Source organism: Labrus mixtus, chromosome 7, assembly GCF_963584025.1.
Source record: "Labrus mixtus chromosome 7, fLabMix1.1, whole genome shotgun sequence".
In the NCBI taxonomy this organism is placed as follows: Eukaryota; Metazoa; Chordata; class Actinopteri; order Labriformes; family Labridae; genus Labrus; species Labrus mixtus.
Window position 1 is genome coordinate 6,704,384 of NC_083618.1, and position 15,140 is coordinate 6,719,523.

Below are 15,140 nucleotides of genomic sequence, written 5' to 3' on the forward strand. Positions count from 1 at the left end.
ATGTCTGTCCGAGCTGTTCAAGATGCTTGAATGGTTTAAGATGGTAGAGAAGTTGACAGGGACTTTCCTCACTCCAGGAATATTCCCTAATGAGTTGTCGTTATCTTAAAAACACCCTGGGGGAAACATAGCTGCATTATTTCTGCATAAGATAGCAGCAGTGATACAACCACATAAAGTGAGGAGGGTAGGGTGTCCGTCCCACTTCTGGATGAGGACAAACATAATGCAGACACCAGGAAGCAGAAGAGAGAGTAAGGAGAGGACAGTTGCAGGTGCTGTGGTCCAGTCAAGAAGGAGAGACACGTGACAGCTGGCTTGTCACACAATGACTTATTCTTCAACCAAAACACACACACACACAAACATACACACATACACACATACACAGCACTCCACACCAGTGAGCACTGTACAACCAGCATATCTTTAGTCAGCATGTGAACTAAAGACACTTCATTGCTTAACAAAACAATTTGTTATAATCCATGACAAGTAGAAAAAAAACAACTTTAATAGATGTACCATGTTTGAGTACATTATAGTTTCGCTGTCAATCATTGCAACGACTTAAGTCATTTTGAAACAGCAGTGTTAATAGATTAAGTCATTTGCATGAGGCCTGTTTCTGGACATTTTTTTTTGTCTTGATGGATATCAATGTTGATGAACATAATGAGCTACATTAATCTTTCGTATAGCTATTTTTGCCTTCACATCAGCTCAGTGCTGGATGTGTTCACGACAGAGAACATGCTTTGTAGTTGATTATCAGAGCTACTGATGAGTGTAGAGTAGAGCGCCCTCTGGAGGATGGGAGCGCTCTGTGTTACAGGATGTAAAATTACAAATGTTGAAATTTAAATCCAGTTTTTTTTAGTGTAAAGGGATTGACAAAAGGTGTATATAAAGAGTTTTGAAGATTGGACTATACACAGCGTGCAGTGTAGTGACGGTCTGTGCACGTCTCAGAGTAGTGACGTGGGTCAGCAGCTCGTCTGGTGACGTGTCTCTACTGCTCTCTCTTTTCTGACGGAGCGGCTGGATGGAGACACACAGACTCCACTAACCACTCAAACTGGTACCAGTAACACGGCAGGAGTCGGCCTAAGGACACACCATGGGAAGTATGTGACATTCTTCTCGTCTTAACATGTACTGAGAGTGATTTGAAATGCCCGCTGGGGTTTTAATTTCAGACAATAATACACGTAAAGTGGTCGTCTGCATGCTAATTGGCTAATCTTAGGTTGTAAGCCTTTGCTAGCTTATAACGGGAGGTAATTTTCAGGAGTTTCTGTTATTTCTAAACACATGTTGTTTTGCTGAACTGGCATGACGGGAGGTTGTTTCTGAGATAGGAACCTATCCAAACCAGCTACCTTCGCATTGGAGTAGGCTTCCTCTGTCAGAGTGATTGCTCACTCCTTTTGTGATTTTAGGTTTGTTAGCATGATGCTAACGGTAGTTAACGCTAGCTGTATGAGTTGTTTTTCTGGTATAGTTCCGCTTCTTCTTCTTCTTATTTCAAACTTGTTGATTCTATATGTTTATTTGGGTTTATCGATACATTTGCAATGACACATTGGCTGCCAGCTAATTGTTTCATTGGCAAACGTGTAATCGCCTGCTGTCAGAGTCAATTTCAATGATTGACACAGCTGATCAACACAAAGCTGTTTACCAGTAACAACAAACCACTAAATCATTAGTTAAACTTGATTTCCAGATCCAGATGTTGTAAGGAATCTACTTTAAGTGCTTCATTGACCAATTGACCTCTGGCAGCTGTTTGGCTTGTGGATAGTGATGACGTAACATCCAGGCTCTTGAGATGAATGATGATCACATCATGTTTCATGTACAGTAATGCAATGTCTTTTAACCAAACAATTTTCTTCTTTAGTTAAATTTTTGGAGGTCATCAAGCCGTTCTGTGCGGTCTTGCCAGAAATTCAGAAACCAGAAAGAAAGGTAAACTAAAGTCTTTTGGCATACGTTATAAAGTTGCATAGTATCTGAACTCCATATTTGTAAATAGACACACGAGTGACATCTAATCCATGTTAATCCTCACAGATTCAATTTAGAGAAAAAGTACTATGGACCGCCATCACGCTATTCATCTTCCTGGTGTGCTGTCAGGTTGGTATCTTTTGATGAAGAAACCTTTGTTCAGAACTTAAACCTCCTCCATTTTTACTGTGTGTTTTTGACAACTTTTGTATCTTGTGTCTTAAATCCAGATTCCTCTGTTTGGCATCATGTCCTCAGACTCAGCAGATCCCTTCTACTGGATGAGAGTAATCCTGGCTTCCAACAGAGGTGCCTGACTTATACAAACAGAAAATGACTTAATCACTGAAATTCTTTTGTCAAGATTGTTTTCAAGCCTGATATGATCTCATTATCAGTTGTGATTGATCAAAGGTCAACAGAAGAGGGCCCTTCAGTACTGATTCAGTTATACTAACCATTGTTATACTAAAACCCTTTTCACACATACGGAAATCTCCTGAAAAACTCCGGAGATTTGGCTACCCGGAGGGGCTTTAGGCCATGACCCCTAGTATTTTATCCGCAAAAAATCAGAGTGAGCTGATGTCTGAACGCGGCAGCATAGACTCCGGAGATTTCAATTTCAGCCAATGGAAAGAGAATGACGTTTATATACAGTGACTGCTTAAAGTGTCTACATGTGACCACTATGATCTCCGTGCACGTAATTAAACGGCTGCATTATGTTTTCTGTTCCTCAGTATGTTGTTCTCCGCTCGGATGTTGTCATTCCATTGGATTACACATAGCATTGATATAAAGGCAAATATTCTCATTATAGCGTCGTGTAGCGGACTCTGTTGCTACAGCCGCTACTTCTGCGTTGTTTTTTTACGTCACGTCTTACGTCGGGAAATCCCCCAAGCCCCCTCCCCTCTGACAGGGAAAATCCCCCGCTGTGAGGAGCATATGTGAACGGCTAGGTCGGGAGAATCTCCGGAGAAGTCCTCCTGTAAATATGTAGATATTATCCGGAGTGCATATGTGAAAACGGCTTAACTGAGGCATACAGTGACATTTATTCTCATTATTTTGTCCTCCAGGTACTCTGATGGAGCTTGGTATCTCACCCATCGTCACCTCAGGTCTCATCATGCAGCTACTGGCTGGTGCCAAGATCATTGAGGTTGGAGACACTCCCAAAGACAGAGCACTCTTTAATGGAGCTCAGAAATGTAGGTCTACTCCTCTTTGCATTTGCTATTTTTAGAACTAATATATCTTTGATATTTTTTATCCGCTTTGATGATTGCTGTACTGGTAACAACAGAAATATCTGTCTTCAACAAGATTGAAACCAGTACATCATTTTCTTCTCTCTTTTTGCAGTGTTCGGGATGATCATCACCATAGGACAAGCCATTGTATATGTTATGACTGGCATGTATGGAGACCCCTCAGAGATGGGTGCTGGCATATGCTTGCTTATCATCATCCAGGTTAATAATAACTCATACTGCTGCTCTCTCGTCCGACCTTTGGAATGTTGTATTTGAAAACCCTCTATTGATTTTTACTGCATTAATTATATAAGTCTACCAAAATATGTACTCGTCACAAATTCTCTGTAGGAGTTTGTCATCTAGCCTGGTTTTCAGAATGAATCTTGAGACATGTATTGTGTGAAGCACTAAGAGGTCAAATATAAATGGCTCCTGACATTGACAACATTGCATGGTTGTCTTTCAAACAACAAATTATTTAAGTTATCTTCTCCCTTCTTGCAATAGGTAGATATTAGAAAATTCACTATAAATGTAAAAATGTTTTATTTTAAATAGGTGTTTTTTAAATGGCTATTTTACTATTCCTTGTTCTTAATCAGCTTAATTAAACATCCCATCTATTTCTTTAGCTCTTTGTTGCAGGTCTGATTGTCTTGCTGCTGGACGAGCTGCTTCAGAAGGGTTATGGTCTGGGCTCTGGTATCTCGCTCTTTATTGCAACCAACATTTGCGAGACAATTGTATGGAAGGCCTTCAGCCCCACCACTGTCAACACAGGCAGAGGTACGATTTTTCTGAGAATAGACATATTTTAAAGCTAATTCTGATGAGTTTTAATCCTATTATAAATACTATCCCTGCAACTCCCTTTTTTTAATCCAGGTACTGAGTTTGAGGGAGCCATCATTGCTCTCTTTCATCTTCTGGCCACCCGCACAGACAAGGTGCGCGCCCTGAGAGAGGCCTTCTACAGACAAAACCTGCCTAACCTCATGAACTTGATCGCAACTGTTTTCGTGTTTGCAGTGGTCATATACTTCCAGGTGAGCTGGCATTATAAACTAAGTTCTGGCTATTGTACTTGCTTAAATTACTTACCAGTTCTTAAACAAAAATGTACTTACTGATTGTCACATGTAATAAACTCTTCAGGGCTTCAGAGTGGACCTGCCCATCAAGTCAGCACGCTACCGTGGCCAGTACAACACCTACCCCATCAAACTGTTCTACACCTCCAACATCCCCATCATCCTGCAATCTGCCCTGGTCTCCAATCTCTACGTGATTTCTCAGATGCTCTCAACACGGTTCAGTGGCAATTTCCTGGTCAACCTGCTGGGAACGTGGTCTGTAAGTATCGTAGGGATGTGTTGACTGTGACATACCCTGTCACAGTTATGAAGTTTCCAGTTTAAAGACCTCGGCCTTCATTTATCAACAGTGCGTGAGCACGGATCTGTGCGTAATGAGTGCCTAAGAACAGTCCCACGCAAAGAGTAGAGTTCATCAACTTGTACTTTTACTTAGAAATGTGTGCAGATATAAGCACAGCTCTGAGCTTACACACAGAATCTAGCAGTAGAAGATTGAAACTACGAATAAAAAGCACTATGAGTGTCACAGCACACCATAATCACTCTAAACGTAGATGCATGTTCTGAGTTTGCTTTAATTAAAAACCCAAGTTTGAAACAGACACGTTGCCTTAATTGGTCTTAAAACCTTAAAAAGAGGCATTTGAAATGTTACATCATGGCTCGTTTTGCATTATTAAATGATTTGGCGACCTTGAGCTCTGCAGTAAGTGTGTTTCAAAAGAGCGCACTGATCTGTTGTCTTGTGAGAGTGTCACTGTTTGATTTCTTTCCCCAGAGAGAGCTGTGCCCCCAATGACGCTGTGAATGCACTGTTTTGGGGTTAAATTGTGGAGTATTTTGGCTCAAACTTCATTTTTTTAGTTTTCTCCTCTGAACAACGGAATTGACAGAAATTGTCACCTTCTCTCATGCAGCATTTGTTCTTTTGTTAGTAACTTTGACTACGTGAAAAAAACAAATAATTTATTTGGGTCACTAAGCGCACCTTATTTTATTTTTTCTATTTATTTATTACCGTTTTTATTCAACCTCATCCACCTCTATTCTTGTTGTAATGAAGCCCCTTTTCTTTGCTCTCGTATTATTCCGGCGAGGTAAACATATTCCCATGGTTTTTAAAGAGGTGTGTTGCAACCATAAATGGTTTAGTGGAGGCGTTTCTGATTGCAAATATCCCCAAACGTGCACGAGCCTGCTGGTTAAGAACATGTGAGATTTATCAACACTGATTACCTCCCATTGTACGTACTATCGCTGTCATGCATGTTTGATGAATACATCTTTTTTTTGTACTTTAGCACATTCTAAATTTCATTAGTAAGACAGAATGTAGAACACTTTCTACGTACTGTTGATAAATGAGGCCCCAGGTGACTATATGAGTGTACAGACGTCTTTGCTCTCGTTTCTCTGGTCTGACATGCAGCATCATACTAACACAATAATTTTTATGTTCAGGATACGACCAGTGGCGGACCAGCTCGGGCCTATCCAGTGGGGGGTCTCTGCTACTACCTTTCTCCTCCTGAGTCTTTTGGTTCAGTTCTAGACGACCCGGTTCATGCTGTTATCTACATTGTCTTCATGCTTGGCTCTTGCGCCTTTTTCTCCAAAACCTGGATAGAGGTCTCCGGTTCCTCTGCCAAAGATGTAAGTTCTTGGTTGACCCTAAAGCAATTTAAAGTCGAGCTGTAAGTGTTTGATTAAACATACAGCACCTTATTGTGCTTCATGTCACATTACTTTTAACTTGTGTTCACCTGCATGTTTAATTTTCTTTGCCACAGGTGGCGAAGCAGCTGAAGGAGCAGCAGATGGTAATGAGGGGACACAGAGAGACATCTATGGTGCATGAGCTCAACAGGTACAAAGTAACCTGTCAGATAGATGCTCAGGTTTCATGTTGATTATCTTCAGCAGAAGAAAAGTTATCTTTTTTTTCTGTTTTTTTAATCGCTTTCCTCTTTTCAGGTACATCCCCACAGCTGCTGCCTTTGGTGGCCTGTGTATAGGAGGCCTCTCAGTGATGGCAGATTTTCTGGGTGCCATTGGTTCGGGTACGGGAATCCTCTTGGCTGTAACCATCATCTACCAGTACTTTGAAATCTTTGTAAAGGAGCAGAGCGAAATGGGCAGCATGGGAGCATTGCTCTTCTAAAGAATACCAACCTTCAGACACAAATAATCCAACCCACATAACTTTTATTTTTATTTTGGATTTTTTGCAATTTGCAGAATCAGTTTCTTTCCCCACTGGGATAACTGATTTCTCTCCACCACCTTTGTTTTCCACCATAACACCTCCAGCCTGTGAATGCTGAGAAAACTGCTTTGGTTACTCCCAGGGTCGATCATAATGTTGTGTCTCTCAGCAGTCTTTCCTCCAATATCTACAACCTATCTGTCTGCAGGCTGCCTATGTCCCAAATGACTGTCTCATCAGATGAAGAATGCTTAAAAGCACACAAGTGTGAGGCGCTGTCTTGGACATACCTCAGGCATTGTTTTTGCAGCATGTTCAAGGAACATTAAGACAGCTTCAAGATGTGCTTAATTCTAAGCTGGAAGCACTGTGCCTGGACATTTGGAGGGGGTTGAAGCCATGTCATGTCATGTCACAGATAGCAATCGAGCTTTCTAGGGGCCTGTAGTAGGATGCAAAAGAATAAATATAATGTGCTTATAGTCTGTTAAGGTTTCTGGTAATCTCAGACAAGTTGTTGGTGGTTTTTATTTTTCCTTTTGATATTTTAAACGATGGACTATGTTAATATTCACTCTGGTCTTATGTAGAGCACAGTGTTTGTCCGCTGTCTCTGGCTCCTCAAAGGAAATTGTCTATCTGTGTCGCCATGCTCTTGTTTTTTTTTTTCCCCCGGAATGAGTCGCTGCTCAATACTGCCGAGATGGTCGGGATGAGGGTGGGTTTGATAGGGATGAAAAGGGGTTTCATTTTGGTTTTTACTTAATGTAACAGACATAATTGTGTTATTAAAAAGAACAGGATTTGTTTTTCCAACACATTTGTTTCGATTCTCATTGTCTTGTACTTTACCTCGGGTGTTAAGAAGAGACTACAAGATGCTATTTGTTTTTCAAAAAGTGGACTAACGTATGAGCCACAAGGGGTCACTCAATGTCAGTGTTATGGTAAACGTGGGGATACAGTTTCATAAACAGATTTGAGTTTGCATCCGAAATTAATTTTTACAGTCTGATAAAAACACCACTAACAAGTTTTTCACATTCATTTATTTTTTGCACGAAGGCCACAGAAAGGCATACAAACATAATGGAGCTTGTAAATGGGAGGACATTTGCTTATTGAACATTCAGTTATTGAAAATGTACAAACAATTGTTTGATTCGTTTTTTTCAAAATATATCAAATTTTGAAAAATAAAAGTTATATCACAATGTAACGTAGTACATAAGTCCTCTAAAATGTAAATAGAGGGATATTTTTCAACGTATTTTGTAAAGTCTGAAACTTGAAAAAAAAACATTCTAACATGTAAAATGTCCAGACATTTCCTCAACAAAGTGCAAATCTATATATTACAACAATTAGTAAAACGCAATTCGTATAGACTACATTTTTCTAGCAGTGACGTCATTATCGTGCGCCTACATGTGGACACAGGTCAGACGGGGGTATCGGCTGTTGGACGCCGGCTAGCTTGTCAAATGAGACCTGTGAGCTGTTGTTGAGTGTTTTCTTTCATAGCTGACATCTTTCATCACAGAGGACGCGGCACGACCGACAGAACATCGGCAGACATGTCTTACTGCAGGCAAGAGGGTAATTCTTCTATTTTATTTCATTAATTTACACTCCATGGCAGGGCAATGTCATCGAGCGAGCCACCAGGCTAGGCTAACTCACAGGAGGTTAGATACATGGCGAGCAACAAGCTTAGCCTTTACCAATGATACAAAAAGGCTGACTGCATGGTCGAAGATAATGAGACCTTAAGACTTTGGTAGCTGTAGTGTCTAGTGAGAGTCCTGTGGGATATGTAACTACAGAGCAGGCTAACTCGGGTCAAAGCCAGCTGGCACAGTCCGTCCTCAGGGCCAAACACTGCAGCTATACTTTCTATTTGTTTTTGTATTGCAAGTAAATTCACTTAACATACGACACGATATTCTTCTACAACTGTACTGTTTTTTCTTGCCTTTTAAGGGAAAGATCGGATAATCTTTGTTACCAAGGAAGATCATGAGACACCTAGCAATGCTGAGCTCATTGCAGAGGACCCTGATGATCCTTACGAGGAACAGGGTAAGTGATTTATTTTTAATTTTTAATCGTTGTAGTAGTCTGCACTACCTTCAAACTCCCCTTACCTCCACATTGTAGAGTGAACTTGCTCCTATCTGGTTTCCTGTGTTTAGGCCTGATCCTGCCAAATGGAGACATCAACTGGAACTGCCCGTGTCTGGGCGGCATGGCAAGTGGACCTTGTGGTTCTCAGTTCAAGGAGGCCTTTTCCTGCTTCCACTACAGTAAGGAAGAGGTGAAGGGCTCTGAGTGCATCGACAACTTCCGTAACATGCAAGAGTGCATGCAGAGGTACCCCGAGCTTTATCCTCAGGAGGAAGAAAAAGAAAGTTCTCCGCAGGCAGACTCTGATTCTGGGTCTGCTTCTGCTGCCCCACCTGAAAGTTCTACCTTAACCCCTGAAACTGACTCTACCCCAGGTCCTGACAACACGTTACCTACTGACAACCAGACTGTCAGCTAATGTCAGTTTGTTGTCATCCAGGCCCTCTGTGTGAAAGCACTGCCCAGCATATATCACCCTCCTCTGGGAGATCTGATTGGTCTCTTCTTCTGTTAAAGCCTGCAGAGGGGGATTTACCAACCTAGCTCTGACACCCACTGTCAATATGTACAGGCCATCAGAGAAGGACTCCAGGAACGCAGAGAAAAGACCTACACATGAATAAAAGTAAAGGCTACTTCATTTGCTCTAATCATTTAATATTGTGATTTAAGGATGACCGGTCAAGATGTTTGCTGCAGGGACATTAGCTAATAGATTCACTCTATACGCAATATGCATTTTTTCATGTCAATCAGAAGAGCCTAATTGTGTGTTGTCCTGTTGATGTCACTGTTCAAGGATGTCACTTGCACTGATGATAGAAACTAATTATATATATATATATGAGACAGTAAACTAGAACCTGATTGACTAATATGAGAAATGCTCAGCCTATCCTAGAAATATACAAAACCTCTAGTCTATGCAGTTTGACTATTCATTAACTTAATCATGGACTTAGTCCCCTTTTTCCATCTCTTGAGGGACCAACTATTATAGCTTCCATTCATACACATTAAAATGATACATACAGGGAAGTGAGTTGTTTGGCACTTGTAGAGCCTCGTGATCTCCAGCTATTCATCTATTGCCATATGAGCAATGGTCATCGTTTTAGAACTGACTCCATATCCGGCCTTAAGGTGGTTTTTCATGTTTCACTGCATCACTGATTTTGCTGTCTTAACACTGTCTGGTAGATCTGTGGTCACCAATGTCATTCAGGCTTTAAAAGACTTGGGTTTGATTTTCTCAAACATGCGGATTAAAATAATCATTGGACAGTTTCAGCTTACTGTTTTTTTGTCCTGTGCTCGTTTAAGTGCAAAACTTTTATGTCTGATTTTTCCTTGGTTTCATGTGAAGTAAGAATTGACAAAAACAGCTCACTGTATAGGAAAGAACTACTTCGAAGTTATTCCTGAGTTACATTGCTAATAAAAATGGAGATAAAACATTGAATGAAAGATTTCTTGAACTCAACACTGAACAAGTCCAGATGTTTTGTATTGTATAGATATGTTATATGGATATGATGCCTTTAATGTCACATTTGCAGACATGTTTTACAATATGACCACTCAGTTATTTATGTCAGTCTTTATTTTGTGTTGCACACCCTCAAATACTGAGTATCTTTCTTCAAAATGTTTCCTTGTTAAAGGTGCACAGCTGTATGTAGATTTGGTAGTGAAATTTGAAAGTTGGAGAAGTGAAACAATTCTATCCTATATTTTCTGAACTGAATACACAAACTTTATTCAAAGGAAAAAATGGGTCCCTGGAACACTGTTTAGAGCTAAAAAGTTACCAGGAGAGTTACGGTTTCATTCTTGCGGGCTCTGCACTTCTCACGTAACATTTTATCTACAGGGTTCCAGGGACCAAATTTTCCTCTTGAGGACAGTTTGTGTATATAGTTATGGACATACAAATAATCTGTACATTTCTCTACCAAAGCTCCATAGTGCACCTTTAACTGAACCTGAGTTTGACTCGTTGATAATTTGATGCCTCTTTTCAAGCCTTTGGCTGCTCATGAATACATTACTTTGGGAAATTCCCTGAATTGTAATCGCCATCTTTGGATTATAAATTATAAAGTTCATGGACATCCATTCCTCAGGCCCTCTGACAGAAGCAGACCGAGTCTAGGTGTCCATGGGACCACCACACTCTGCATGGTGACCAGCAGTCGGCCAGTCCCTGCCTCCTCTGGGCCTGCCAGCAGGTACTCCATACCTGAAGAAGGAGGAAAATTGGTTTAATCGGAAAATAAATCCATCTTTACGGTGTTAGATTAATGTTACAATCTTGAGTCAATATTGGGTCACCTTATCATTTATTATTATAATGCCTAGCACCTGAGAAAACATACAGCTTCTATATGAACATTGCTTCGTGTAAGTTTCACAATTTATTTTTATTTTATAGAAACTATTCTAACCTGGGTTTAAAATTGGACAGGTGCAGCCGCGGCTGGTCCAAGACAGAGGATAGATGCTGATGGTCCCAAACTTGAGAGCCAAATGGCCTGATCGAAGGACCTTGCAGACTTTGACCTGCACTTCTGCATGGCTGCCTTTGTCGTGAGCAGACAGCACACTGGCCTTGATCACTGTCATGGTAACACAGTTATACAGAAGACTGAAGAGTCAAAAAAAAAATACAGATCAAAGTTTAACAAAAAGTTTTTGAACAACTTAGAATAATAGTTCATTACTTACCATAATCATGTTTGGTCTTACAGAGGTCAGACACACTTCTCAGCTTTTTCTCCTTACAGCTACACTTCCCTGTGTACAGACATTCAGTTATTATCTGATCCACTTTAATGTGCATTTTTAAAAGTTAAGCCAGGCAGATGAACATCTAGAAATGTTCTGTGAGGGTTCTCGGTCGTCCTGTGGGAAATATATCAAACTCTTTTCAAAGGGCAGCTGGACTTATTTGAAGTCCTTGAAGACATTCCACTAGTTAGAGTTGGAATGAAAAGACATCTTCAACAACTTCAACTCAAGTCCTTTTGGATAAAACTTTATAAAAACATCCATCCTATCAATGAACAACAAAGAGAGCATTTCAACGTCAGCTGTTACAAACTCACCTGTATAATGTAGAGCAGAGACTGCCTGATCCTTCGACCACTGCCCTTCTTCTTCCATTGTGAGGATATGATCCAGAGCAGGGACTTTTCCACCGATGGGCACATTGAACACCTGATTATTTGAGTAGCTGCAAATTTGAATTGAATACGCCAAGTCAAGGTTTTGTGTTAGCAATTCATCACATTGAGTTCAATTCTGAGGCCATGGCTTACCTGTCCAGACACTGCCCAGTGGTCTGATCACAGCTATGAGAGCAGGCACATGGTTTACAGCCCTCCTCTCCAAACCCCCAATAACCAGGCAGGCATTGGCTGCAGCTGGTGCCCCCTACCCCAGATTTACAGTGGCACTGACCACTTCTAGGGTGGCACCAAGGTCCCTGTTCTCCACTCTGAGGAGGCTCTGTGCCCTGTGGATCACACCAGCAGCCTGTGAAATAGACACAGGCATAGTTCTGTTAGCTGCTCAACATGAAGTATGACTTTTCTTTTAATGTTAAGTAATGCATTTACAAACAGATGCTGGCAGATGGAGCCTCAAAAAATTGTAGTTCTGTTGGATGTGAACCACAGACTTATAGATTATTCAAACAAGGTCAATTCAAAACTCCTTTAATTTGTTTGTGTTGTTTAAAAAAAAAAAAAATTCAGATTAATTGAAAACACATCAGGCTATCACCCTGCCCCTGTCTTTGTCTCTTACGCATGCAAACATGTGGCGAGTTGAGAGGCAGAGATGGGTGTCGGTGGTAGCCGTGGCGACAGCGCTGGCACCTGCGGCCAGCAGTGTTATGTCCGCAGTCATCACAAACCCCTCCACTGGTGCCCCCGGAGGAAATCCACACCCGCTGAGAGAAATGACAGCTATCCGTGTGACTGTGGCACTCGCACTCTGACATTGCAGCGGTGGGAGAGATGACAAAGGGATAGAGTAGAGAAGAAGGAAGAAGTAAGTCTTTATTTCAAAGTGAATACTACCACACATATCCTCTGATACTTTTTCCATACTCTTTGTTCTCATTTTTTTTAGGACCAAGATGTATCCCCTACCATCACTTACTCTGACATGGGTTTGGTTCTCCACTGCTGCTGTTTGCAGGCCTCCAGGGACGGTCATTGTAGAGCGGGGCACACTCCTCACAGTGATCCCCTGCTGTGTTGTGAGTGCACAGACACCTACCAGACACCTGGAAGACACATCTGGGGCTACATCAGACCTTACAGCTGTCTCGAGACAGCTATAAAACACATCCACGTAGGTGGCTTCAAGTTTTTTCCAGTAGAATGAACATTTGACATCTGGACCAGTACAGTCAGACCTGTGTTACACAGGACTGTAACAGAAAACAGGCCATAGCAGAAACTGACTTACTCACTTGTAGTTTATCACTGGCTGTTGTTCATTTACTATGGCATGAACTTACACACAAAGAAAAAGCCACTCACCATGTTACTGTCTTGTCCTGTGCCTTTGCTGCTGTTCTGTGGTTCACATTGCTCAGCATGCCCATGGCACAGGCAGGTCCCTCTTGCCAGTAAAGTATAAATAGCATAAGGTGCTGAGGCCGAGCTCTCTGTGGTGGATGTGGAGGTCAGAGCTGAAGCTGCTGGGCTGGTCTGCTCTGCAGGGGGACTTAGGGGATAAGGACAGCTCTGAGGTTTAAGCAGTCTAATGCGGAGGTTAGTGAGGGTGATTCGGGCTAGTACCCCTGGACTGTAAAGGTCCAGCGTTTTAGCACTGATGGGGTCTAGTGTCCGGATAATTACCTGTCAGAGGAAACAAAAATCAGCACTGAATGAATATTTTTTGATCTCCTTGTTAAGTGTTCATTGCCTTTGGTGCATATTCTCTTACCTCCCCCTTGCTGCAGGGTGTAGCGCTGGTATAACGAGATGTACACAAAGAGCCTGGCTGAGAATAATCATCAAGCAAACCAAACTCCAAGCTGCAATTGTGCGCAAAGAGCTTAAAAGTTTCCCAGGTCTTTCCAAAGTCAGCTGAACGTTCAACGGCCATGGCAGCTGGCCGAGGGGACCTGAACACCAATACCACGTGGGACAGACAGAACTGTGTTTCCAGGTCCAACCAGATCTCATCCTGTTTCTCCTGCACTGTAGTACCTAAAGCTGATGCCCACCAGGTGTCTGGATACAGGAAAGGGTTGTCTGTCATGTGGGCAGATGGATGGGTGTGCTCAGAGCAGAGGTGGAGGTTAGCAGGGGGTTGGGGGCACAGGGGGTGGTGGAAGGAGCTGTTCCCACAGCAGCCTGAGAGGGTGAAGAGAGTCCTGCCACCCGCCAGGTTCCCTATAGGTGGACTACAGGCCTGGTCCACACATCTTGAAACTGGCAAAGGGTGAGAGAGAGTCAATATGACAATGTATGAAATATTAACTAAAGTGTTAAGATGGTACAGTGATTTTAAATCGGCCAATTTAAAAAATACATATTTTGATATATATATTTTTCATTGTGTTTGTCATGAATATTTAATTAGTATGACCATTGAGCCACTGCATGCTTGCTGAATCCTGACCTATCCCCACAGCATTTATACTCTCCAGTTACATGTAATGTTAAGGGCTACCAAGCTATCACGTTTAATCAGTACCAGGTATGGCTTCAGGAGAGCAAAAAAATCAACTCAAACGTCACCTCCTATTGGAAAACCACGTCCAGTAAGACATCATTACGTATAGGCTACGTTTAATCGACAATTAACACAGTTTATTAGTCACTGTAAATATATTTCCAATTAAAAATAGCATGTCCAAGGGATACATTAAAAGGGTCAGGTTAGCTACAGAGGCGCAACTGATTCTTAGGGACAGCAGCACATCCAGCGAGATGATGATGATGATGCTCACCTGCTCCGCTCCTCGTTACAACCAAAAACAGCCAACAGAGCGCGGCCAGCATCTGATGTCGATCTTTCGGCATACTAAACACGTGTATCCTTGTTTCTTTGTTTACAATATGCATGGAGCGACACATGCCTTTCAGCAGAGTTTAGTCCTGACATTATGTGCAGCCTATAAGGACAAGCGCATTTCTCTGCCAATTACGCAATGCGCAAAGCGTCCAGGAATTTTCCCCCGATGCCCTCCCGGGATTAATGTTTGGGACAGAAAATCTTTGAGAAAGTTCAAAGCATCATCAGGAGCAGCATGGGCATCTTTCTAACAGGACATGTGCCCGGTTGGAGCAAAATATGGATAATCAGCTCGTCCAAAATGAGCAGTCCACATTCAACGAAATGTAACCAAGAGACAGTTGCCTACTTCGATTTTGCTCAAGAAACGCGTCCAGGCAAGACAGCTTA

The 15,140-nt window shown here is 41.8% G+C and overlaps 3 protein-coding genes across 3 annotated transcripts; 2 read left to right on the top strand and 1 right to left on the bottom strand.

Moving 5' to 3' along the window:
• Positions 1 to 1,009: 1,009 nt before the first annotated feature.
• Positions 1,010 to 7,404, top strand: sec61a1a (SEC61 translocon subunit alpha 1a). The gene is made up of 12 exons (XM_061042376.1): positions 1,010 to 1,127; positions 1,907 to 1,974; positions 2,080 to 2,145; positions 2,247 to 2,325; positions 3,102 to 3,233; positions 3,388 to 3,497; positions 3,914 to 4,067; positions 4,167 to 4,327; positions 4,437 to 4,634; positions 5,840 to 6,031; positions 6,169 to 6,245; positions 6,353 to 7,404. The coding sequence occupies exons 1-12, from the start codon at positions 1,121 to 1,123 to the stop codon at positions 6,537 to 6,539; spliced, it is 1,431 nt and encodes a 476-aa protein (XP_060898359.1). The 5' UTR covers positions 1,010 to 1,120; the 3' UTR covers positions 6,540 to 7,404.
• A 234-nt stretch (positions 7,405 to 7,638) lies between these two features.
• Positions 7,639 to 10,178, top strand: LOC132977641 (mitochondrial intermembrane space import and assembly protein 40-like). Its single transcript, XM_061042377.1, has 3 exons — positions 7,639 to 8,183; positions 8,568 to 8,666; positions 8,780 to 10,178. Exons 1-3 carry the CDS (start codon positions 8,162 to 8,164, stop codon positions 9,127 to 9,129), a joined length of 471 nt encoding a protein of 156 aa, XP_060898360.1. The 5' UTR covers positions 7,639 to 8,161; the 3' UTR covers positions 9,130 to 10,178.
• Positions 10,179 to 10,349: 171 nt separating this feature from the next.
• Positions 10,350 to 15,135, bottom strand: si:dkey-202e22.2 (netrin-4). The gene is made up of 10 exons (XM_061042378.1): positions 14,686 to 15,135; positions 13,674 to 14,164; positions 13,265 to 13,585; positions 12,879 to 13,005; positions 12,522 to 12,710; positions 12,032 to 12,248; positions 11,819 to 11,946; positions 11,439 to 11,507; positions 11,159 to 11,329; positions 10,350 to 10,953 (listed from the first exon to the last, which is right to left on the bottom strand). Exons 1-10 carry the CDS (start codon positions 14,810 to 14,812, stop codon positions 10,817 to 10,819), a joined length of 1,977 nt encoding a protein of 658 aa, XP_060898361.1. The 5' UTR covers positions 14,813 to 15,135; the 3' UTR covers positions 10,350 to 10,816.
• Positions 15,136 to 15,140: the final 5 nt, after the last annotated feature.